The sequence below is a fragment of the Patiria miniata genome, unplaced genomic scaffold (assembly GCF_015706575.1).
Source record: "Patiria miniata isolate m_02_andy unplaced genomic scaffold, ASM1570657v1 HiC_scaffold_1, whole genome shotgun sequence".
NCBI classification, from domain to species: domain Eukaryota; kingdom Metazoa; phylum Echinodermata; class Asteroidea; order Valvatida; family Asterinidae; genus Patiria; species Patiria miniata.
In genome coordinates, this window is record NW_024037047.1 from 36917602 (window position 1) to 36944337 (window position 26736).

Consider the following 26736-nt stretch of genomic DNA (forward strand, 5'->3'; position numbering starts at 1 on the left):
GGAGTCGGTCATCAGGGGGCGAGTCGGTCAGGGGGGCGAGTCGGTAAGAGGCGAGTCGGCAAGGGGGCGAGTTGACCTGCCATGCCTGCAATTCGCTAGTCTTGGTCCACGACATTCTTAATGGGTAATTCACGACAAGCCTGTATTTTACCGCGCGCGATTTTCCCTCGTACTTACATATTACCGCTAAGGACGTCTTGTAACCAAGTCTATGAACCTTTTTTGTGTACATTATTCTGTATGTGGCGTACAAAAAGTGGTGCAAAACAAGGGAGGGCGCCTTTGGCTTTGCAACAGCGCCACGTCCGTGTGAAATGCCTTTAAACAACTGGCTTACGGAGAGAACATAAACATGGGTAAGCGAAAAGAAGAAAGACAATCAAGTCCACATGTTGACGTAGGTGAAGAAGAGTTTTCTAAAGGTAAATATGGTAAATGTATAGGCGGGGGGAGGGGGGGAGGGGGAAGGGGGTAGGGGGTCCCCCCTCGGGCCCATGTTTTGTATTGTAGTTGTAAAGACTGTCCTTTTCCATTGCAATGACCTTATTCACTAGCGCTTATAGCCCCATAAATGTGGCCTATTTACTGGACTGCCTCCGTAAACATAGGCCACACATCCACATGTACAAAAATCGTGTCGACGGAGCCAAATTTTGATTTTCACATTTAGGCTTAGTTTGTAGGTTTTTTTTGCTTTAGTAGCATACTCACCCTCTTTACAGGCTAATCAGAAAGTGCTGCCTTTTTCAGATGTTTAACTTAACATGTAGGCCTAGTGGCGACATGTATGATTACGCCCTTTCCATTTAAACACAAACACAAACACAAAACAAAACACAAAAACAACACAAGAAAAATTGGGGGAGGGCAACGGGGGCCATGCCCCCCCCCCCCCAAAAAAAAATGGAACCCATTTTTGTTTTCAGTGTCGTCGCAATAGAGGCAGGTACTGCATACACCACCTTTTCCTTTTAAAAAAATGGTTAAAGTGGTCAGAAATTGCCTCAGATCGCACCACAGATCATCTAGAAACCCAAAAAAATATCCACCCTTGGGGCCATGCAAGGCCTTGTATACATTAAAAAAAAAAATATGCCTGTTATTATTGGTACGGCCTTAGCCGTACCTGCCGTACCGCTTCCTGCGGCCTTGATAAGTGCTGCTCCACTAGCAGTATCTCATCTGTTTCAATTCTGTTTCAATTCCAATTCTGTTCCATTTCTATTCTAGTCTATTTCAGTTCACCCAGTTCTCTTTGTCTCAGTTCACTGTAACCAGTTTAATCAATCAATTTCTCTCGAGGGGGCCGGTACATTTTATGCTCAAGGGGGACACATTTATGTCCGCAGGAGGGGCACTTGGGAAAATTTAGGGGGGGGGGGGGAGTGCCATCCCGGTTTCGCCGCCCCTGGGCCCCAACTAGGGACAACTAAGACGTACTAAATAATTTATTTCACGACACTGTCGATGATCGCAATTTTTTTCTAGACATTGAAATCTACAACATCGGGTTTTTTCGCGACATGAAATTCGCGATAAATGTATGGTGGTGTACGATAATGATCATCGGGAATGCAACGAAATAGAAACGGAGTGTTTTTCTAATAAAGGTATACGGTGTGTGGGTGGACTATGATTGACCGATCCAGTAAGCACCGTCCCATGGTGTTCTGAACAATCACAGCCGTGACTTATAATTATGTCCGACGTGCTCGCACGAAAGTCATGCGCGTATGATGCGCGCGGCAGGAAAATGCAGTGTGGCATTAGGACCACGTGTTAATTTGCCCAGTGCGCGCAGTGGGCGGGGTTTACTGGATCGGTCCATTAATCCGGTTCGCCTAAATAAAAACGTCATACACCATTTAGAGACACACTCCGTTGGAAAAAATGGTCCAATTAACATGGTTAACTTATTCCTTATGATGAGACTTGCGTTTTGGCCGGCCGAAGTCAATTGAGCGTGATCGGCTGACTGATAAGGTTTACGCACAAAACCCCGAGCCAACAAGGTTTTTGTATAGAAGCTGCCCAACCACATTTTGCGAGAGTGTGCCCGTAATGCAAGTATATCTTGAAATTTTTTTTAAATAATAACGACAGTGCGGGAACACATTGCCCGCAATCGTAGCATGAAACACAATGAAGCACAAAGGATTTCCGGTACAAATGCAATAAACTATTGATTTTTTATGAAGAATTTGGGTAAGTTGGAAACACATTAGCACAGCTAGCTGTACCGATATTCGCGGAGTGCCCAGGGCCGTTCGCGCGTCACGGTAGCACTCAGCCTTTTCGCAGTCCGTTCATGGTGACTGCGGGCGCGCGGCATGTACTGCGTTCACCGTTTGTAAATCTCAACTTTAGGTCCTGGCAGTTTCATTAAAAAGTATTTTAAGAATTAAGGATGTATATTTTGAAAATAAAAAAGAAAAGTTATTTGTTTGGTGTTCTTAAAATGTTATAGGAGGAGCTGAGGCTCAACTTTCAAGGATCAAAACCGAAACTCAGATAACGAAGCTGATTTGAACGTGATTTACCCTCTTCTCTTGCGGAAAGGGATTGTTTTATTTTCATGTGTGAATTTTTTATTATTGGTAATTATTACCATTTATTATAATAATTATTGTTTTGTACCAGAAATCATTTCAAATGGCTTTTGAATAATTTGGCTCCATTGACGGAGATTCACGACACGACCGGGCATGCAATGTGTTCCAGGGGGCAAGTCGGTCAGGGGGCGAGTAGGTACAGTTCAGGGGGCGAGTCGGCTAGCCTGGCGAGTCGGTAAGGGGCGAGTCGGTCAGGGGGGGAGTCGGTCATCAGGGGGCGAGTCGGTCAGGGGGGCGAGTCGGTAAGAGGCGAGTCGGCAAGGGGGCGAGTTGACCTGCCATGCCTGCAATTCGCTAGTCTTGGTCCACGACATTCTTAATGGGTAATTCACGACAAGCCTGTATTTTACCGCGCGCGATTTTCCCTCGTACTTACATATTACCGCTAAGGACGTCTTGTAACCAAGTCTATGAACCTTTTTTGTGTACATTATTCTGTATGTGGCGTACAAAAAGTGGTGCAAAACAAGGGAGGGCGCCTTTGGCTTTGCAACAGCGCCACGTCCGTGTGAAATGCCTTTAAACAACTGGCTTGCAAAAAGAGAACATAAACATGGGTAAGCGAAAAGAAGAAAGACAATCAAGTCCACATGTTGACGTAGGTGAAGAAGAGTTTTCTAAAGGTAAATATGGTAAATGTATAGGCGGGGGGAGGGGGGGGAGGGGGAAGGGGGTAGGGGGTCCCCCCTCGGGCCCATGTTTTGTATTGTAGTTGTAAAGACTGTCCTTTTCCATTGCAATGACCTTATTCACTAGCGCTTATAGCCCCATAAATGTGGCCTATTTACTGGACTGCCTCCGTAAACATAGGCCACACATCCACATGTACAAAAATCGTGTCGACGGAGCCAAATTTTGATTTTCACATTTAGGCTTAGTTTGTAGGTTTTTTTTGCTTTAGTAGCATACTCACCCTCTTTACAGGCTAATCAGAAAGTGCTGCCTTTTTCAGATGTTTAACTTAACATGTAGGCCTAGTGGCGACATGTATGATTACGCCCTTTCCATTTAAACACAAACACAAACACAAAACAAAACACAAAAACAACACAAGAAAAATTTGGGGGAGGGCAACGGGGGCCATGCCCCCCCCCCCCCAAAAAAAAAATGGAACCCATTTTTGTTTTCAGTGTCGTCGCAATAGAGGCAGGTACTGCATACACCACCTTTTCCTTTTAAAAAAATGGTTAAAGTGGTCAGAAATTGCCTCAGATCGCACCACAGATCATCTAGAAACCCAAAAAAATATCCACCCTTGGGGCCATGCAAGGCCTTGTATACATTAAAAAAAAAAAATATGCCTGTTATTATTGGTACGGCCTTAGCCGTACCTGCCGTACCGCTTCCTGCGGCCTTGATAAGTGCTGCTCCACTAGCAGTATCTCATCTGTTTCAATTCTGTTTCAATTCCAATTCTGTTCCATTTCTATTCTAGTCTATTTCAGTTCACCCAGTTCTCTTTGTCTCAGTTCACTGTAACCAGTTTAATCAATCAATTTCTCTCGAGGGGGCCGGTACATTTTATGCTCAAGGGGGACACATTTATGTCCGCAGGAGGGGCACTTGGGAAAATTTAGGGGGGGGGGGGGGAGTGCCATCCCGGTTTCGCCGCCCCTGGGCCCCAACTAGGGACAACTAAGACGTACTAAATAATTTATTTCACGACACTGTCGATGATCGCAATTTTTTTCTAGACATTGAAATCTACAACATCGGGTTTTTTCGCGACATGAAATTCGCGATAAATGTATGGTGGTGTACGATAATGATCATCGGGAATGCAACGAAATAGAAACGGAGTGTTTTTCTAATAAAGGTATACGGTGTGTGGGTGGACTATGATTGACCGATCCAGTAAGCACCGTCCCATGGTGTTCTGAACAATCACAGCCGTGACTTATAATTATGTCCGACGTGCTCGCACGAAAGTCATGCGCGTATGATGCGCGCGGCAGGAAAATGCAGTGTGGCATTAGGACCACGTGTTAATTTGCCCAGTGCGCGCAGTGGGCGGGGTTTACTGGATCGGTCCATTAATCCGGTTCGCCTAAATAAAAACGTCATACACCATTTAGAGACACACTCCGTTGGAAAAAATGGTCCAATTAACATGGTTAACTTATTCCTTATGATGAGACTTGCGTTTTGGCCGGCCGAAGTCAATTGAGCGTGATCGGCTGACTGATAAGGTTTACGCACAAAACCCCGAGCCAACAAGGTTTTTGTATAGAAGCTGCCCAACCACATTTTGCGAGAGTGTGCCCGTAATGCAAGTATATCTTGAAAATTTTTTAAATAATAACGACAGTGCGGGAACACATTGCCCGCAATCGTAGCATGAAACACAATGAAGCACAAAGGATTTCCGGTACAAATGCAATAAACTATTGATTTTTTATGAAGAATTTGGGTAAGTTGGAAACACATTAGCACAGCTAGCTGTACCGATATTCGCGGAGTGCCCAGGGCCGTTCGCGCGTCACGGTAGCACTCAGCCTTTTCGCAGTCCGTTCATGGTGACTGCGGGCGCGCGGCATGTACTGCGTTCACCGTTTGTAAATCTCAACTTTAGGTCCTGGCAGTTTCATTAAAAAGTATTTTAAGAATTAAGGATGTATATTTTGAAAATAAAAAAGAAAAGTTATTTGTTTGGTGTTCTTAAAATGTTATAGGAGGAGCTGAGGCTCAACTTTCAAGGATCAAAACCGAAACTCAGATAACGAAGCTGATTTGAACGTGATTTACCCTCTTCTCTTGCGGAAAGGGATTGTTTTATTTTCATGTGTGAATTTTTTATTATTGGTAATTATTACCATTTATTATAATAATTATTGTTTTGTACCAGAAATCATTTCAAATGGCTTTTGAATAATTTGGCTCCATTGACGGAGATTCACGACACGACCGGGCATGCAATGTGTTCCAGGGGGCAAGTCGGTCAGGGGGCGAGTAGGTACAGTTCAGGGGGCGAGTCGGCTAGCCTGGCGAGTCGGTAAGGGGCGAGTCGGTCAGGGGGGGGGAGTCGGTCATCAGGGGGCGAGTCGGTCAGGGGGGCGAGTCGGTAAGAGGCGAGTCGGCAAGGGGGCGAGTTGACCTGCCATGCCTGCAATTCGCTAGTCTTGGTCCACGACATTCTTAATGGGTAATTCACGACAAGCCTGTATTTTACCGCGCGCGATTTTCCCTCGTACTTACATATTACCGCTAAGGACGTCTTGTAACCAAGTCTATGAACCTTTTTTGTGTACATTATTCTGTATGTGGCGTACAAAAAGTGGTGCAAAACAAGGGAGGGCGCCTTTGGCTTTGCAACAGCGCCACGTCCGTGTGAAATGCCTTTAAACAACTGGCTTACGGAGAGAACATAAACATGGGTAAGCGAAAAGAAGAAAGACAATCAAGTCCACATGTTGACGTAGGTGAAGAAGAGTTTTCTAAAGGTAAATATGGTAAATGTATAGGCGGGGGGAGGGGGGGAGGGGGAAGGGGGTAGGGGGTCCCCCCTCGGGCCCATGTTTTGTATTGTAGTTGTAAAGACTGTCCTTTTCCATTGCAATGACCTTATTCACTAGCGCTTATAGCCCCATAAATGTGGCCTATTTACTGGACTGCCTCCGTAAACATAGGCCACACATCCACATGTACAAAAATCGTGTCGACGGAGCCAAATTTTGATTTTCACATTTAGGCTTAGTTTGTAGGTTTTTTTTGCTTTAGTAGCATACTCACCCTCTTTACAGGCTAATCAGAAAGTGCTGCCTTTTTCAGATGTTTAACTTAACATGTAGGCCTAGTGGCGACATGTATGATTACGCCCTTTCCATTTAAACACAAACACAAACACAAAACAAAACACAAAAACAACACAAGAAAAATTTGGGGGAGGGCAACGGGGGCCATGCCCCCCCCCCCCCCCAAAAAAAATGGAACCCATTTTTGTTTTCAGTGTCGTCGCAATAGAGGCAGGTACTGCATACACCACCTTTTCCTTTTAAAAAAATGGTTAAAGTGGTCAGAAATTGCCTCAGATCGCACCACAGATCATCTAGAAACCCAAAAAAATATCCACCCTTGGGGCCATGCAAGGCCTTGTATACATTAAAAAAAAAAATATGCCTGTTATTATTGGTACGGCCTTAGCCGTACCTGCCGTACCGCTTCCTGCGGCCTTGATAAGTGCTGCTCCACTAGCAGTATCTCATCTGTTTCAATTCTGTTTCAATTCCAATTCTGTTCCATTTCTATTCTAGTCTATTTCAGTTCACCCAGTTCTCTTTGTCTCAGTTCACTGTAACCAGTTTAATCAATCAATTTCTCTCGAGGGGGCCGGTACATTTTATGCTCAAGGGGGACACATTTATGTCCGCAGGAGGGGCACTTGGGAAAATTTAGGGGGGGGGGGGGGAGTGCCATCCCGGTTTCGCCGCCCCTGGGCCCCAACTAGGGACAACTAAGACGTACTAAATAATTTATTTCACGACACTGTCGATGATCGCAATTTTTTTCTAGACATTGAAATCTACAACATCGGGTTTTTTCGCGACATGAAATTCGCGATAAATGTATGGTGGTGTACGATAATGATCATCGGGAATGCAACGAAATAGAAACGGAGTGTTTTTCTAATAAAGGTATACGGTGTGTGGGTGGACTATGATTGACCGATCCAGTAAGCACCGTCCCATGGTGTTCTGAACAATCACAGCCGTGACTTATAATTATGTCCGACGTGCTCGCACGAAAGTCATGCGCGTATGATGCGCGCGGCAGGAAAATGCAGTGTGGCATTAGGACCACGTGTTAATTTGCCCAGTGCGCGCAGTGGGCGGGGTTTACTGGATCGGTCCATTAATCCGGTTCGCCTAAATAAAAACGTCATACACCATTTAGAGACACACTCCGTTGGAAAAAATGGTCCAATTAACATGGTTAACTTATTCCTTATGATGAGACTTGCGTTTTGGCCGCCGAAGTCAATTGAGCGTGATCGGCTGACTGATAAGGTTTACGCACAAAACCCCGAGCCAACAAGGTTTTTGTATAGAAGCTGCCCAACCACATTTTGCGAGAGTGTGCCCGTAATGCAAGTATATCTTGAAATTTTTTTTAAATAATAACGACAGTGCGGGAACACATTGCCCGCAATCGTAGCATGAAACACAATGAAGCACAAAGGATTTCCGGTACAAATGCAATAAACTATTGATTTTTTATGAAGAATTTGGGTAAGTTGGAAACACATTAGCACAGCTAGCTGTACCGATATTCGCGGAGTGCCCAGGGCCGTTCGCGCGTCACGGTAGCACTCAGCCTTTTCGCAGTCCGTTCATGGTGACTGCGGGCGCGCGGCATGTACTGCGTTCACCGTTTGTAAATCTCAACTTTAGGTCCTGGCAGTTTCATTAAAAAGTATTTTAAGAATTAAGGATGTATATTTTGAAAATAAAAAAGAAAAGTTATTTGTTTGGTGTTCTTAAAATGTTATAGGAGGAGCTGAGGCTCAACTTTCAAGGATCAAAACCGAAACTCAGATAACGAAGCTGATTTGAACGTGATTTACCCTCTTCTCTTGCGGAAAGGGATTGTTTTATTTTCATGTGTGAATTTTTTATTATTGGTAATTATTACCATTTATTATAATAATTATTGTTTTGTACCAGAAATCATTTCAAATGGCTTTTGAATAATTTGGCTCCATTGACGGAGATTCACGACACGACCGGGCATGCAATGTGTTCCAGGGGGCAAGTCGGTCAGGGGGCGAGTAGGTACAGTTCAGGGGGCGAGTCGGCTAGCCTGGCGAGTCGGTAAGGGGCGAGTCGGTCAGGGGGGGAGTCGGTCATCAGGGGGCGAGTCGGTCAGGGGGGCGAGTCGGTAAGAGGCGAGTCGGCAAGGGGGCGAGTTGACCTGCCATGCCTGCAATTCGCTAGTCTTGGTCCACGACATTCTTAATGGGTAATTCACGACAAGCCTGTATTTTACCGCGCGCGATTTTCCCTCGTACTTACATATTACCGCTAAGGACGTCTTGTAACCAAGTCTATGAACCTTTTTTGTGTACATTATTCTGTATGTGGCGTACAAAAAGTGGTGCAAAACAAGGGAGGGCGCCTTTGGCTTTGCAACAGCGCCACGTCCGTGTGAAATGCCTTTAAACAACTGGCTTACGGAGAGAACATAAACATGGGTAAGCGAAAAGAAGAAAGACAATCAAGTCCACATGTTGACGTAGGTGAAGAAGAGTTTTCTAAAGGTAAATATGGTAAATGTATAGGCGGGGGGAGGGGGGGGAGGGGGAAGGGGGTAGGGGGTCCCCCCTCGGGCCCATGTTTTGTATTGTAGTTGTAAAGACTGTCCTTTTCCATTGCAATGACCTTATTCACTAGCGCTTATAGCCCCATAAATGTGGCCTATTTACTGGACTGCCTCCGTAAACATAGGCCACACATCCACATGTACAAAAATCGTGTCGACGGAGCCAAATTTTGATTTTCACATTTAGGCTTAGTTTGTAGGTTTTTTTTGCTTTAGTAGCATACTCACCCTCTTTACAGGCTAATCAGAAAGTGCTGCCTTTTTCAGATGTATATTTTTCGTGAAATTTCCAGATTCATTTTTACACGTTTGCGTATCAAAATTTCAACATGAAATTTCACAAAAATTAGACATCTGAAAAAGGCAGCACTTTCTGATTAGCCTGTAAAGAGGGTGAGTATGCTTCTAAAGCAAAAAAACCCTACAAACTAAGCCTAAATGTGAAAATCAAAATTTGGCTCCGTCGACACGATTTTTGTACATGTGGATGTGTGGCCTATGTTTACGGAGGCAGTCCAGTAAATAGGCCACATTTATGGGGCTATAGCGCTTACAAATATTGGGGGGGGGGCAAATATTTGTAAAGAGTGGCCCTTTGAAGTTCTGTTCTTAACAAGTGCCCTTTTTTCTGAACAAGTGCCCCAGGTTTCAAAAAAATCACTATGCCCTTTTTTGTGCCATCAGTGTTACCCCCATCATGCTGACGGGTGCCTTTTTTTTAATTTCGCAAATCTATCAACCTGAAAAGCTCCAGATACTGTGCGTTACTGCATGTGCAGTACTACTGTGCATAATCGTCAGTTTTGAACAACACAAAAAAAAGTGTCTATCAGCACGGATACACAAGTGCCCTTTTCAAGAAATATTTACCCTCCCCCCCCCCCCCCCCCCCCCCCCCCCCCCCCCCCCCCCCCCCCCCGAAGTGGCAATCTTGTAGTGTAGGGCCCGGTTCCTATAAGGGAACAAAATCCACTTTAATATTATTAGATCGACCAAACTAGTTGGGGACATTCTCAGTATGCAGGTAGTGAGGTACATGTACACAAATGTATGTCATTGATAAAGGCCAGGGTTAAGGTTTTGATTTTTTGAGGGAAATTTGGGGGAAAATGATAATGACAGCGCAGCAACAACACGCAACCTGAAAATAAAGATGGCGATCATCGCGCGATGTACCATGAATAACAAGGCACAAACTGCACAGGAAAATCATGATATCTACCTGAAGAAACTGTTCAAAATTGCAAAACGGGGTGTCATTGGAATTGAGAAAAGTCTGCTTTTGATTGTAAAGGTGATTTTTGAGCAATAAAAACATTTTTTTAACTCTAATTTGTTCAAAACAAAACGGGCCCTACACTTCACGATTGCCCCCCAAATTACTTTGCAATGCACCAGAAATTACTGACTTTTTTTATTTTGAGCATGTGGACATGGTTGAGCGCATTTAATAATGACATACATTGCCCCAAATTCAACGAAATTGGCGCTGACTAACTCTGTAGGCCTCATCAAAATATTATTAATATTCGCGCAATGAACTTTCTCCAGTGTTCTTGGCTGGTATCTTTTTGCCCGCAATACCCACCCACGTCAAATCATCGGGATGATCGATCGTCGCATCTCCTCATGCTTGGAAAACACATCTCGGTTTTCGCAAATGAAGTCCGTGTATCGAGCCTTCTGTTTCTCATTTAATTGGGCTGAGGAACGATGGAACATTTCTAGCATGTAGTTTCTGGAAGTTAGCCCTTCTGTAATCCTGTCCTCTGCTCTGCCGTAGCTTGTTCAACCCTTTCCCCCACTGTTTTCCCAAGTTAAAAAAAAGCCTCCTACATGTAGGACGTACATTGTAATTCCTTGTGGTTTGATAGCTGTTGCAGAGTAATGTTAATGACTGTCAGAAAGATCAAAATAAAAATAGTCATTTTATGGTCAGACAAGGGCCGGACTCAGTCCAAGTCCTTGAACCCTTACATCAAAGCCTAAACCTCCGAAATCCGAGTCCGTGATAAATGGACTGGAGTCCAGTCCCACATCAGTGACGTACACATGTGATGCATGCGAGGCTGGAAAAGCTGTCATTGCCAATGTGAACAGTAGGCGGGACCTGATGATTCGGTCTATTCCCCCCCCCCCTCCCAGTACACCCCCTTCCCCTGACCTTTAAACCTGAATTATTTTTCTGTGTCATCAACACTTTCTGGTACAGTTTTAAGACCCTGAAAGACGATAGGTATCGGTATCGGTATGTTCATTTTATTGGACATGTGCATATGTATCGTAACGTTTATGCATATGTAGTACTTGTGAAGTGCATTGAAAAGGTAGAGAGTCCTCCCCCCCCCCCCCCTCTCTCTCTCTCTCTTGGCAAATTAAGTTGTTGGGGGCTCCCCTCCTTTCAACTCCCCCCCCCCCCCCCCCTTTTGTAAACAATTTTTAAACAACCATGAATTGATGCTGTAGTGTAGCCATCCATTTCTGTCAACGTGTTCTTGTACCGATATAAAGGGAAAACATGATTTAAAGTGCACATCCAAGCATCTAGTGAGTCCAGCCCCCCCCCCCCCCCCCCCCCCCCCCCCCACCCCCAGTTTCAAAACTGTTCCGCTGCCACTGTATTTGCACAGAAAATTAAACCTTGATTCTTATCCTTTATTCCTAACCTCCCCAACTCCACCAAAATCCATCCTCCCATTTTGGTGGATTTTCGGGGAATTGATCCTGCAGGCCTGGTTTGACTAAATACTGATGGAATATGATGGACTTGGGCCTGGAGACCTGAAGCAAAGCATGCATTGCAAGCAGTGTGATTGATGGATTTTGTGGACTTGGTCCAGTACTTAGTAAAAGAAAGTAGGGAGTTAATAATGATATTCTGTATTTCTCTTCTTTACAGACTCTTCCAGCAGTTCACACAAGAAGCACAAGAAACACAAACACCATAAGAAACATCACAAACACAAGAGGGGTCATCATGACAGCTCCAGTCCACTACGCAGCCCTGAACCAGTCCTATCCTCTGAGCCTATCATGAGTGACCCATCTGGCAAACCACAACTGAAGCTCAAAATCAAGATTGGAGGACAGACACTGGGGACAAAAAGGTTGCTGGGATTTATTGCTAATATGCTGGATAGAAATTATATTTGCATATAACATTATACAAATATTGAGTGGCTCAGCGTGGAATGGGAGGAATATTATCGCAAGGTAAAATCTGGACTTTTCCATTTCACGAGGCGAAGCCGAGTGAACTGGAAAAGTCAAGATTTTACCGAGCGATAATATTCCTCCCATTTCACAATTTAAAGCCACTCAATATTTGTTTTATATAACTGACATATAGATCCTTGTCATTTGATATATTTGAACTTTTTTTTTCAATACAAAACTGAAGGAAAATCTTTTTCTCTCTTCCAAACCACCCCTTCACGAAAATGTTTGAACCTAATGCTGTAGCGCTGGCTCTTTGGAACAATACGCGCAACGCTGAACGCGCACACCAGCATTCATTTGCACACAAATACCGGGTCATGATCTAACTTTTGAATAGTAGTTCCCATTCCCCATGGGTACTTTTGGAGCCGCAGCATGAATGGGAGCAATAACGAATGTCATGTGATGTGAGTTCGACCAATCAAATGACTAGGATCTGTATGTCAGTTATATCAACGTGTATATTAACCCCATTACCTTCCAGAGCCAGTAAGATAAGTTTGCAGAAACATGGATGTGAAATTTATCGCTTTTGTGATTTTGTGTTGGTTCTGAGAAGAACTGGTTTGGACTCAACATTTCGGACAGCATACTCTGGCCATCGTCAGGAGACTGAGGGGATTCCAACTTGGAGGTGGCGTATAAGAAACCTTTGGGAGAAGTGTTGAAGCGTGGTGTAAAAGCTGGGATCCTGGAGACCAAGTTTGGATGCATGCTCACTGGTGTTTTTCAGTTTGGTCAGTTTGAAGCAGAGGGATGGGTTGCCAAGGGAATAGGAGACCCATCGGTTGGCTGAGGTTGGTCCTTGGGCATGGAGACCCATTGAATCCGTGGGCTAGGAGGGGGCGCTAGATGATGGAGAAACTGATGTCTTGGGGTACTGGATGTGTTGTGCTTGATGATGTTGATCTGGATCTTGTAGGATGTAATGCCTTGGTAGGGAGGGTGATGGAAATGGTGGCCCTAGGGAGTTTACCTTTGATATAGGCGACCCTTTGGTTGGGGGAAGAAGTCTTGTATCTTGAGTCTTGACTTTGCTTGGTCTGTAGCCGTTGCATTGGAGAGCAGTGGTGATGTGTCTCAGCTGCCAAATCTACTTGGAGGTTTTGCAGGGTTTTGCAGGATTAAAGGGACACTACATGTAGGTCCTGGAACAGCCCAATTGGGCTACAAAACACGCTTTGAACGAGATGATGTTAATCAGAAATAACATTTAAAAGTTGGATATAAACATCCACACAACTATCCTTTCAAAACTGGGCGTTTTTGTGTTATTCCTGTATTATGCGTGTGAGAACGAATTTCGGGGTCCACTTTTGCGACCCCATAAATTCAAGCTGTTATGACGCTAGTTGTGATTTCAGTTGTAAAGTGTTCGCCTTTTGCGGACGTTGAAGAAACCATTTTTTTCTGCATTGATGGTGATTGGTCACCGCTGTTCCCGAGACACACAACGTGTATATCGTAAACTGAGAAGGACAGAAAAAACATATTCGTACTCCTTCATGTCCGATGTAAACAAGCGGGTTTTTTTTCGTCTTTTCTCGGCAACGGTAAGACATTAGGTTGGTTTCCTTTCAACCAGATGTTTGAAATAGGCTAAGTAAACAATCCAAAATATAAAATTTTCGGAGATTTCAGGACCTAGTGCCCCTTTAAGGAAACAGAGGCTGGCCACTGTTCCTGTACATGTAAACACAAAGATTGTGGCATAGGGTTCAGCCACAGTGATGAATGTTGGAGAATTTAGAAAACATCCATACAAAAATACACGGAAGTGAGGGTTAGTTTGTCAGGAATTGTGATTATATTCTTTTTATACAAATGTGGTTAAGTTTGGTGTTGAAATGCTTCGTCAATATCACTGTAATTTGACATTCATTAATACATGTAGCTGACTACATGTACATGTACCTATTCGTATTGGTCAAAGTCAGTCATGTGGGTGGTTTTAAACTACTGTTTAAACATCGCTTGGTGTTTGATCACATTGCATTGCTGATATGATCTCCATATAGAGATGATGAGCACACATCCGTCAAGCACACAGTACAAGTGGCCGGAACGTGGATTAAAATGGTAGAACAAAATATTTGGAAGTTTGTCAGCTTTGGACATTTTATTCTTGACCGTGAAAGTATTTATTACATATGGGTAGTAGACTATCGCACTGGTTACCAGTGCCCTAGTTGTCTACACATGCGCTTTACTAAGCAATCGTGGAACTAGCACACAGGGGTAGTGCGCATGTGCAAGCATCACCTTAGCAGCATGCAGCAGCTACATGAAAAGATGGGGCACACGCACAACATTTTGCCGAGAAAACTTATGCGTAACTTCATGACATTTTTGTGAATGTATGACGTAGGGCCTATAGTAAAACAAATTAAACTTGGTTTAGTTTGGGTGGATAGTTAATATTAGCTGCCCTCGGTATTGGAAGTTGACAGACTACCGGTAGTTCCCGAGGTGAATACGTCGGGGAGCTAATATCGACTATCAACCCTCAAACCATGTTACTATTGTCCCACCAGTAACCTCACTTGCCATTGAAAGTGTTGTATAGTTGGGAGTGCGTGTGAGCATGCGCAGGTTAGCTACTTCTATTTTCCCAACGTATTGGTACATTGACCAACTATGAAAACGCAGTTTATTCCTAAATATGCTATCCCACACACGTGCATTATGGTGCATATCTTTCAACTGGTTGGTGGTACCATTCCTAAATATGCTATCCCACACACGTGCATTATGGTGCATATCTTTCAACTGCTTGGTGGTACCATTCCTAAATATGTTATCCCACACACGTGCATTATGGTGCATATCTTTCAACTGGTTGGTGGTACCATTCCTAAATATGCTATCCCACACACGTGCATTATGGTGCATATCTTTCAACTGGTTGGTGGTACCATTCCTAAATATGCTATCCCACACACATGTATGCATTATGGTGCATATCAATGTACCATTCCTAGATATGCTATCCCACACACGTGCATTATGGTGCATATCAATGTACCATTCCTAAATATGCTATCCCACACACGTGCATTATGGTGCATATCAATGTACCATTCCTAAATATGCTATCCCACACACGTGCATTATGGTGCATATCTTTCAACTGGTTGGTAGTACCATTCCTAAATATGCTATCCCACACACGTGCATTATGGTGCATATCTTTCAACTGCTTGGTGGTACCATTCCTAAATATGCTATCCCACACACGTGCATTATGGTGCATATCTTTCAACTGCTTGGTGGTACCATTCCTAAATATGCTATCCCACACACGTGCATTATGGTGCATATCTTTCAACTGCTTGGTGGTACCATTCCTAAATATGCTATCCCACACACGTGCATTATGGTGCATATCTTTCAACTGCTTGGTGGTACTATTCCTAATGTTCGTGCATATCTTCCAACTGGTTGGTAGTACCAGGGAAATGGTAGCTTAATGATGAACGAGTGCTAAAAACAATCTCTTGTGGACACCCGTTATAGCGACTTTCTACTTTATGGTAAAACTTTGTTGACAAGGTTTGTGTTGTTTTCCCGCATAGTTATGACAAAGTCATCTCTCCACGTTTCTCGAGTGAAGATGAAGATGAGGACGAAGACGAAGATGACGATATGGAAGAGGCAGACATTGAGGAGGCAGGAGATGATGATGAGGAGGAGGAGGAGGAGGAGGAGGATATGGAAGATGTTGAGGCTGAGCAAGTGGAGGTGGTGCAAGATGATGAAGATGAAGGAGAAAGATTTACCCCATGGCAAGGTATTGCACACCTTGATTCAAGACTTCAAATTTATGAAGCCAGTTCAGTATTCAAAGAGTGTACCGGTATGCACACATCCAGATTTGATGACTTTGATTTTGGGATAACCAGTCTGTTGTATGCATGCCGAATTATAGAGGGTAACAACAATATTGAAAAGTGCTTGTTCTGAAGTAAAAACAAAGCTGAAAGATGCACTGTGTTTTCTTTTCAAAAAATTATTTTCCATTAACCAATATTCAATTTTTATGTTTTATTGTTATCCCAGAAAACTCTACTTTTTATCCATTTTGGGTATCTTCAACCCTTTAAAAAAAAAAGGTTTATCTGCCGCACAAGTAGACTGGTTGCGGTCCCCACATTATCAATACTGATATTTTCATTTTCATAAAAAAAGTACCCTGCGCCAAAAAAAAGTTGATTAACTAATCAAAAATATGATTCTTAAAATTAATGTGGCCTGACGTTGCGAACTTAGCAAGTTCTTCTTCAGAGGCTAAAACAGAAATGTGATTGTAAACTTGGGCTCCACAAAAAGCCTTGTTAACATCTCCTGTGTGTGAAGTACACGCTCTGTCACCACATCTTTGTCTTTCAGATCAGACACCTCCAGCCTCCATCCATGGATCACCTTCAGAAAATCCTGATGAAGAGGAGGCTTGGCTTGATGCCTTGGAGGCAGGCCAGCTGGATGATTATGGGGAAATCAAACGAGACAAAGATCCTTCCTTACTCACAGCTAGGCAGGTAAACAAATTAATGGTCAGTTTTGTTGTCAAGTCTCAAAGTGGCAGAAATGCACATTGTCTAGCTGCAATATTTCAGTCACCCTAGTCAAGAGTCAAGTCACTCTGGTCAAGTGTCAAGTCACTCTGGTCAAGTGTCAAGTCACTCTGGTTAAGTGTCAATTCACTCTGGTCAAGTCTCAAGTCACTCTGGTCGAGTGTCAAGTCACTCTGGTCAAGTCTCAAGTCACTCTGGTCAAGTCTCAAGTCACTCTGGCCAGGTCTCAAGTCACTCTGGTCAGGTCTCAAGTCACTCTGGTCAAGTCTCAAGTCACTCTGGTCAAGTCTCAAGTCACTCTGGTCAAGTCTCAAGTCACTCTGGTCAAGTCTCAAGTCACTTTGGGCAAGCCTCAAGTCACTTTGGTCAAGTCTCAAGTCACTCTGGTCGAGTCTCAAGTCACTTTGGTCATGTCTCAAGTCATTCTGGTCAAGTCTCAAGTCTCTCTGGTCAAGTCTCAAGTCACTCTGGTCAAGTCTCAAGTCACTTTGGGCAAGCCTCAAGTCACTCTGGTCAAGTCTCAAGTCACTCTGGTCAAGTCTCAAGTCACTCTGGTCAAGTCTCAGTCACTCTGGTCGAGTCTCAAGTCACTCTGGTCAAGTCTCAGTCACTCTGGTCAAGTCTCAAGTCACTCTGGTCGAGTCTCAAGTCACTCTGGTCAAGTCTCAAGTCACTCTGGTCAAGTCTCAAGTCACTCTGGTCAAGTCTCAAGTCACTCTGGTCAAGTCTCAAGTCACTCTGGTCAAGTCTCAAGTCACTCTGGTCAAGTCTCAGTCACTCTGGTCGAGTCTCAAGTCACTCTGGTCAAGTCTCAGTCACTCTGGTCAAGTCTCAAGTCACTCTGGTCAAGTGTCAAGTCACTCTGGTCAAGTCTCAAGTCACTCTGGTCAAGTCTCAAGTCACTCTGGTCAAGTCTCAAGTCACTCTGGTCAAGTCTCAAGTCACTCTGGTCAAGTCTCAGTCACTCTGGTCGAGTCTCAAGTCACTCTGGTCAAGTCTCCAGTCACTCGGGTCAAGTCTCAGTCACTCTGGTCGAGTCTCAAGTCACTCTGGTCAAGTGTCAAGTCACTCTGGTCAAGTCTCAAGTCACTCTGGTCAAGTCTCCAGTCACTCTGGTCAAGTCTCCAGTCACTCTGGTCAAGTCTCAGTCACTCTGGTCAAGTCTCAAGTCACTCTGGTCAAGTCTCAAGTCACTCTGGTCAAGTCTCAAGTCACTCTGGTCAAGTTTCAGTCACTCTGGTCGAGTCTCAAGTCACTTGTCAAGTCTCAAGTCACTCTGGTCAAGTCTCAAGTCACTCTGATCAAGTGTCAAGTCACTCTGATTAAGTGTCAAGTCACTCTGGTCAAGTGTCAAGTCACTCTGGTTAAGTCTCAAGTCACTCTGGTCAAGTCTCAAGTCACTCTGGTCAAGTCTCAAGTCACTCTGGTCAAGTCTCAAGTTACTCAAGTGAAGTTTCAATTCGCTCTTGCCACATCTTAATTTTCTCTGAAGTCACTCTGAATGTTAAGTCTCAAATCCATGTTTCAGGTATTTAATGATGTTTCAAGTAATTTATGACACAGAAAATGGACTTTCAAAATGGCAGACATGGATTGGATTAAATTTTCTGTAATATTTCATTTGTTGATAAATGTTATTGTCCAGAGAGCAATGCTTCACGGGATGTCTGCAGAGGAGGAGAAGCAATTATTGCAACTACCTAGCGGAGCTAAACCCCCTGAGATGACTGTTGAGATGCTCGAGAAAAAAGCTGAGAAGGCTCAGAAGAGACGAGCGCAGGCGCACAAGAAGGTGGAGGAACATAAGGTAAGGTATTGAGGGAACTGTGCATTTCTGAAGATCAAAGCACTCTTTGTCGTGGCTTGGAAAAGATGACATGAATCAGTGCCGTAGTTGAGCACATTTCCCATCAGTATGGGTACGGGTACGAGTACCTGTACTTTGTCATGAGTACGAGTACCAAAAAATGTACTCGAGTAGAAGTACTTTTCACCAGTAGGTGAACAAATGCAAAAGTCTCCCAAAAATTAGAAAATTTTGTTCTTTTCCTGCATGTAGCTCTTAAACTTTTTTAAAATTCTTACAGGATAACATTTGCAAGAGTATGAGCACTTTGTCATGAGTAAGAGTACGGGCAATTGTTTGGGTTTTTTTCTTACCAGTACGGGTACATGTAAAAAGTACATTTTTATGAGTACAAGTATGAGTACCAAAAAATGTAGTCGAGTACGAGTAATTCAACACTGCCCTCAATATAGACTCAATGTAGCACTGGTTGCACTCGTGAAATCATTGAAAAAGAGGAGTTTAGACCTCCTGCAGTCTGTGGGTCTGATGAAGATAACAGACAAGATCAGGCAAGGCAGACTGAGATGGTATAGTGGGGCGCTGTGCTCCAGTGGTTACGGTGTCTGATTTATGTGCCGTGGTACATGAGTTCGAATCCTGACCGTGGGAACATGGTGCTTGTGCTCTTGAGCAAGGCATTATACCATTATTGCTTCATCCTTCGGATGGGACGTAAAGCCGTAGGTTCCCGTGTGTTGTGTAATGCACGTTTAAGAACCCAGTAATACTTATTGCTAAGAGAAGGGGTTTGCCCCAGGGTTTCTGGCAGTGGCTGCAATATGCGGCGCAGCACCTTGTCAACCCTTATAAGGTGCTACATATTGGGTCTCATATTTCTCATATACTTTATTTACCTTTCTTTAATAATAGACATAATTTCCAGCGCCTTGAGTACCTAATTGTTGGTAGATACATATAAGACTCCGTTATTATTATTATTAGTATTAATAGCAAGAAGGAAGGAAAGTCATTGGCTGTAGAAAGCATGGAACTTTGAAATAGTCGGTCCGATAGGAAGGTCTGGGATGAGACACTGGTAGAAGACCTGAGACTCTCAAACCTCGCCAATGTGGATGTCAGAAATCGGACTGCATGGAACAGGGCCATTAAGGAAAGACAACGTCTCACCCCACAGCATGGGAAATATGGATTTTATATGGAAATAATGATGACTGTGTACAAACACTAGTACATGTATGTGTACTTCACGGGGTACACACGACCGGTTTTTATTTGCTAACGTGCACAACTCTTCAAGTTTGTGCATGAGATACATGCCATGATTGTGCATGCATGATATCCTTCAATATCGCATACTTTTTCATTTCTACCCAGTAAGGGGGAAACTGGATCATGGATTCCAAATTGGACCGATTTACATCCTAGTCTGGTACGCTTAATATCCAAAAAGGACTTCTGGAAAGATCATTGTTTCCACATAGAAATAATTACTTTTAGTACAAAAAAGGCAACAATCTTTCATCACCCACAGCTTAAAATATTTTTCAAATTCAGAAAAGCAGTTAAGTGATTGCCCAAACTACACACAGAGTTTCCAGCACTGAAGCAAATTAACAAGCTTTATCACACTTGTTCGTCTCCTTAATGCATAACTGCTGGCTTTTCATTCTTTTGTAGGAGTATTGTTTACTCTCTCGCTTTGTCAGTGTTTAATGTTTTTGCTTATGAATTTGTTTAATTTTATGTCCAACAGAAACAAACCATTGCAAGACTGTTGAAGAAACAAGACAGCAAGTTAAAAGGAATGAAGGTAAGGGCTCATTATCTGCCTTGTGCAAACAAAAGCAGATGAGGTCAGTCAAATATTGGACTGAAAGTACATTCCAGAGTAATGTTCTGCCGACCCGAACCGAAACCGACCCGACCCGAAACCGACTTCAGGTCAGGTCCGCTTGTCCATCATTTTAATCCATCATTTTAGTCTGGTCGGGTTGGGTTGGGTCGGTTTCGGTTTTGCGTTTGCGATTTTCGGGTTGGACCGGGCCGGTTAAGCCATTTTGGAAAAATCCGAAATAAATCAAAATAAACTGAAATGAACTGAAACAGTATGGAAATTCACATTGTGCACTTTTTAGTGTAGAGTAAATGCTTTGCGGTGTCTCGATCGGTCTATAACATGTAGGCCCACCAGTAGGTCACGTTGTGAGTGCCGCACGGCATGATTCAGTTACTGAAAGCCAACATTTTTTTACGCTAAGCGGGTCAGTTCAGGTGCAAAAAGCGGACACATTTGCCGAAGCCAGATATTTTGGGCCGGTTCGGTTTTAGGTAGTCCAGTTCGGTTCTAGTTCAGATTCGGTTCATAAAATAAATTTCTCGGATTGGTTGGGCATCGTCAACCCAACCCGATGCACATCACTATTCCAGAGTAGTAAAGACAGGCGTAAGGTAGCGCTTCCGGTTGCACCTACATGCTCATATCCTGGCAAAATTGTCTCGGTTTTTGCCTTTTGATCACTGACATCAACTTCAAAAACCACACAGTCGGATCACACAGACGTAAGGATCCTCCTAGCTCCTGGATCGGAAATCCAAGTTACCTGATCGCCAACAACTTGGAATTTTGAACAGATTCTGCTCATTACTCCGAGTACAAGTACTGTACAAGGACTACGTACGCCCATAGCATTCAGCAGTGTGTTTTGGCTCGTCATTGTGCTTCAGAAATTGATTGACGCATGGCTGGATCGGCATTGTTGGCCATTGTGCTCATCCTATTGTCAGCAGTAGTCATGGTTGCCACTACAACAAACTCCTACAGCCATGATGAGTTGCTGTCGCTCAAACCTACAGGTAAAACCACAGTGCCCCTTCACGTTCACACCAGACTAAAAGAGCTTGGAATTGGTGTGCCAAGACCAACCAAAAGGGGCCGCAGATCATGGGCTAAACAACAGAAACCCATCCCCGTACTGAGCCACCAAGACATACCCTACGAGATTCACCCTGATTTTCAAGCGGGACAAAAAGGTGCAAATCCCACCAACCTCACCAACATTTCACCATGCTTACCACCCACAAAACAACTTGTTCCCACTACATTCGGTCTGTGGAATGCTCGATCGATGAAACCCAAGATCCCTATCTTATGTGATTTAATTATATCCAACCACATCGATATTATCGCCATAACTGAAACATGGCTGACTGGTGATCATCGGGATCATTGTGCTATTGCAGATCTTATGGCAACACTTCCTGACTACCAAATTCACCACATACCTCGGAAAAACAGAAATGGTGGTGGCGTCTGTGTGTATCTTCGAAGCAGCTTCAATGCCCATATGAACGAAGGTAGAACATTTGATTCATTTGAACATATTGATTTATCAATTAACGCTCGATCCCAGACCCCCTTCGGCTCATCGTAATCTATAGACCTCAGAGACTAATCGATGGACGCATGACTTCCCCTATATTTTTTCGTGAATTCTCCACACTCCTGGAATCTGTTGTGTCTGAGCCAGGACACATCGTGATTGCTGGTGACTTTAACTTCCACGTCGATGATCCATCTAATCGTGAAGCGGCAATCTTCTGTGATCTCATTGACTCTGCTAATCTCGAGCAGCATGTGACTGGCCCCACTCACCGCGAGGGCCACACACTGGACCTCATCTTGTCACGTTCAGCAGATGACACAGTTTCACGTGTTGTCACCACTAATTACCTGCCCTCCGATCATGCCGCTGTCAAATGTTTACTGAACGTCAGTCGGCCCGATCCGGTCAAAAGAGACATCAAACTTCGAGAAAACCGAATATCACAGGACACAACTTGCCGACTGCGATTCTCAACAACTGTTTCGCAAAGTCGACAAATTATGCACCCCGAAATCTTCAAGAACCCTTCCGCCAGAGAATGAACCAGAGTCACTAGTGGATCGTTTCTCACATTTCTTTTCCAATAAGACCCAGACCATCATTGCCGAACTTGATAACGCTTCAACAGTTGAGACAACAGTACCAGTGGCCGACTCGTGCGAGACATCTTTCACTGGATTTGACATCCTTTCTGATAGTTCTGTCAGAAAGTTGATCACCGGGTCACCTTCAACAACATGCAGACTTGATCCAATTCCCACATCGTTACTGAAGAAGTGTCTAAATGAACTCACTCCCATCATCACAACAATCATCAATCTCTCCCTTGAGAACGGCCATTTTCCTGATGCTTTCAAATCTGCCCACATCACCCCCCTGCTCAAGAAACCCAACATGGATCCGGAACCACTAAAAAACTACAGACCTATTGCCAATTTGAAATTTCTCGCTAAGATAACTGAACGCGCAGCTTCGTCTCAGGTCCAAGATTATCTTCTCGAGAACAGTCTTCACAGCAACATGCAGTCTGCATACAAGCGTCGTCATAGTGTGGAGACGGCTCTTCTCCGAGTGAACAACGACTTGTTACTAGCTGCTGACAAGGGCCAAGAGGCGGTTCTTGTCCTACTGGACTACTCCGCAGCCTTTGACACCATCAACCACGAGATCATGCTTCATCGTCTTTGTCACAGGTATGGCATATCCGGCCATGCTATCAATTGGTTCGAATCTTACTTCAAACACCGTACTCAGCACATTTCAATAAATGATGACCTATCTGACGCTTATGTCCCTGAAGTCGGTGTCCCTCAAGGATCTGTGCTGGGACCCTTGTGTTTCATAATGTACACATCCCCCTTGAGGACATAATCGAGGCCCACGGTGTCGGAAAAATGATTTATGCTGACGACACTCAAGTTTACATCATTTTGAAAGAGCGGGATCGACCTACAGCCATTCCCCAGTTAGAACTCTGCCTTAACGACATCAAATCATGGTCCACAGCAAATAAACTGAAATTAAATGCAGACAAAACGGGTCCTTCATATAACATCCTGCCATAGAAGCCATACTCAACTCCCCCCTGTTCATATCGGCAACTCTTCCCTCCAGCCCGTTTCTAAGGTACGAAACCTAGGTGTTACAATGCAACCTAATCTACAAATGGACATGCACATCAATAGCATCTGTCGGTCTGCATCATTTGCCCTTCATAAAATCGGACAGATCCGCAAATTCCTCGACCCGCACACAACAGAAAAGCTTGCTCATGCATTTATTACTTGTCGCCTAGATTTTTGCAACAGTTTACTTCAAGGGCTACCAGACTCACAAATCGCCAAACTCCAACGCATCCAAAACTCAGCTGCAAGACTAGTCACCCTCTCGAAGCCCCATCAACCCATATCACCTATTCTCCGTAATCTGCACTGGCTCCCAGTCAAGAGGAGGATAATCTACAAAACCCTTCTCCTAACATACAAATGTCTCCATCGTCTCGCCCCTACTTACCTCCAGCAATTAATCCATAAATATGAACCCCGTAGAAATCTTCGATCAAGCTCACAATCCCTGCTCGCCTGCTCCTCAACATCGACAAGGTCATACGGTCAGCGAGCGTTTTCATCTGCAGCCCCAACCCTCTGGAACAAACTACCCAATCACATCAAGAAAGCCCCAACCCTGGACGTTTTCAAAGCTAATCTTAAAACCCATCTGTTCACTGCAAATGAAATATAATGTTAATTATTATTAAACAAAGTTGATGCTAAAGCTGAAAATTATTCTTGCTAAATTATTGTGCTCAAAGCATTTGTTTAATTAAGGTTTTTGTGACCCTCTGCATGGGATGAACAGCCAAATTTGTAAAGCCTACGAAAACCTTTTTTCTGGAGTTCAAATTCACACTGTTATGGTTCCCACAGCCTGGGAACAACCTGAAAAAGTCGTAGAAATGTATTTCAATTTCCAGGCCTGGTAAAGTCATGGAACTGTTTAATAATTACAAATGGCAGGGAAAAATGCGACAAATTTTGCTGATAGAAGCGTTTTGATTTCAAAAGACATTTTTGCTATTTCTTGTTCTTCTGTTTTACAGTTTTGATCTGCATTTTGATGAACTAGGTCATGGATTTTCATAATTTGGTCATGGAACGGTCGTAGAATTTGATTGTCGTAAAGGCGTAGGAACCCTGTGTTAACATTATTTTACATTTGACACAACCCGTCTTTATTAAGAATTCATCCATTCTCATATTTGACAGTTTATTCAAAACTTGTTGTGTAAGAGGCATAGCTTGTTGATCAGATTTGTGGTCGGAATTGTTTTCTGTCATAATATCCATCCATTTATTTATTTGTTTGTTAAAGGCCAGATCAAGGCGTGGAGCTGATTCACCTCGCATTCGCTACGTTAGTAACATGCACAGAGTGACTCTATCATTCCCACTGGGTATGCACTATCCACTGGACAAGCAAGTGGCACAGTAAGTCAAGCATTACAAGGAGGGAAAGAATGTTGCAACCTTACCCTGCTTTTTTCTTCATATATCATCTCAATGAAGGTCAGTCATTGCAAAAATGATGACAAGACATGAATTTGGGACTGAGAAACATTTCCTATTTTGTTAGGAAAATTCTTGACGCTCCGTAGGCTTTGTACACAACTGCTGAAGTAGCGTCAGGTTGCAACATTCTTTCCACAACGAGTGCACTGTGTGTAATCTCACTAGAGTGGAGATTCCTGGTCTCAATTTATTTTTTATTTTTTCTGTAGATGACAGAAGCCATCCTCATGTCACATTCAGTACTTTTGAGGAAAAAGTTACCAGATAGCTTCTCATACTTGTCACAATAAAGGAAATCCTCCAAACCACAAAGGAATATAAGTTCCAAATTGGTATGAACTAAAAAAAACTCTGGTAGAGAAAAAAAAAACAGGGGAAAACCTTGAAATAAAGACAAAAAAACAAAAGGATTTGAACCAGGCATCACAATATGCATTGTCAAATGTGATGCGATCAAGCTACCGGTAAATGAGTCGTTTGTCGACCTGGTCAACAATTTTTTTTATTACAGATTTGAAAAGAGCACAATCTCAGCATTACTGCTGTGAAAACTGTATGCTGATACCATCTTTAGTTCAAAAATTATGGAAGTCAGAACACCAAGAGATGTGATGAAGTGATGTGAAGTGGCCCTATTTTGGCCTGAATCTCCAAATGAAAATTCCTGACAAACTCATTTAGCTTGATCGCATTGCAAATGCAAAATGGCTGCTGCAGTTGCTTTGACAAATTCTTTGAATAGCTGTATATACATGTAGTTTTGTTTTATGAATAAACATAAAATTTCCCTCATGATACCACTGAATTTAATCATGAAAATGGCTTTACCTGCCGACAAAAAACTATTTGCTTTCTGGTCCCTCCATTATGTATGTATAATTATGTATTGTACAACACCTGAATAAATCCCATCTTCTGATTGGTGGATCGTTGATCACATGTCATTGAATTATTCGTCCCAACTCACCTCACCGCAGCACCACAAAAATAGAAGTTCTATTGCACGGTGAATAGATCCAGTAACATGATCAGGTAATCTCCATTCCATCAATAATCATCTCCAAGGAATCTCCAGCTCAAAAATTAATCATACCCCCAAAATAATCAATTTACCATTCATTTGGCAAACCACAACGAATAAACAGACCAAAGCAACACTCATTCACTCACTCACTCGCTCGTTCGCCCACAGGTGGGGTCAAGTATTGTTATCAAGTAACTCCGTCTCTCATGAGGGCGGCCAGTTTGTCTGTCGATTCTACACCGATGTTCTGTTGCAGCGACCCATACTTAGAAACATGTTAAATTGTAACTTGTAAATATTGCTTTCAATGTTATTTGACTTTTCTGCAGAGCTCCTAAGCCAGTGGTTGTATGTGGAGCAGCAGGTTGCAGTAATCCTAAGAAGTACTCTTGCTCCAAGACTGGGATCCCTCTATGCAGCTTGGAGTGTTACAAGAGGAACTTAGTGGCAGTACAGCCAGTCACTTGTGCATCTTAAGCATTCCTATAAATCCTTCAAAACGACCTGGTCAAATGAAGCACAAAGAAGGGTACTATTGGGCTCCTGTGCCGCGGGGATTGGGAGGATTTCAGATGTCCTAGCACAATAGAAATAGGGTTAAAAAACAGTGCAGTCCTCTGAGCCAGTAAAGTAATGAAATGGTCCGGGGTTGGGAAAAAATGTTGCAACCTGAGGCCACTTCTGCGAATGTGTACAAAGTCTATGGAGAGTCAAGAAAAATTTTCTAAGTA

At 43.4% G+C, this 26736-nt stretch overlaps 1 protein-coding gene across 3 annotated transcripts; it reads left to right on the plus strand.

Annotated features, from left to right (window-relative positions):
- Positions 1-2889: 2889 nt before the first annotated feature.
- Positions 2890-26736, plus strand: LOC119729659 (INO80 complex subunit B-like). Of its 3 annotated transcripts, none has more exons than XM_038202325.1 (8): positions 2890-3235; positions 11827-12034; positions 15722-15936; positions 16536-16684; positions 18366-18527; positions 20284-20340; positions 24785-24900; positions 26335-26736. In XM_038202325.1, exons 1-8 carry the CDS (start codon positions 3166-3168, stop codon positions 26480-26482), a joined length of 1125 nt encoding a protein of 374 aa, XP_038058253.1. In that variant the 5' UTR covers positions 2890-3165; the 3' UTR covers positions 26483-26736. The 3 variants fall into 3 exon arrangements, with proteins under 3 accessions (XP_038058253.1, XP_038058261.1, XP_038058270.1); XM_038202333.1 differs by having other exon boundaries at positions 2891-3169; XM_038202342.1 differs by lacking the exon at positions 2890-3235 and adding an exon at positions 8545-8567.

Excerpts from the sequence above, each read along its gene's own strand:
- LOC119729659 (XM_038202325.1), top strand. The coding sequence starts at position 3,166 with ATGGGTAAGCGAAAAGAAGAAAGACAATCAAGTCCACATGTTGACGTA. Across the intron at positions 15,937-16,535 it reads AAGATTTACCCCATGGCAAG|ATCAGACACCTCCAGCCTCC; the intron begins GTATTGCACACC and ends TTTGTCTTTCAG. Across the intron at positions 16,685-18,365 it reads CCTTACTCACAGCTAGGCAG|AGAGCAATGCTTCACGGGAT; the intron begins GTAAACAAATTA and ends GTTATTGTCCAG.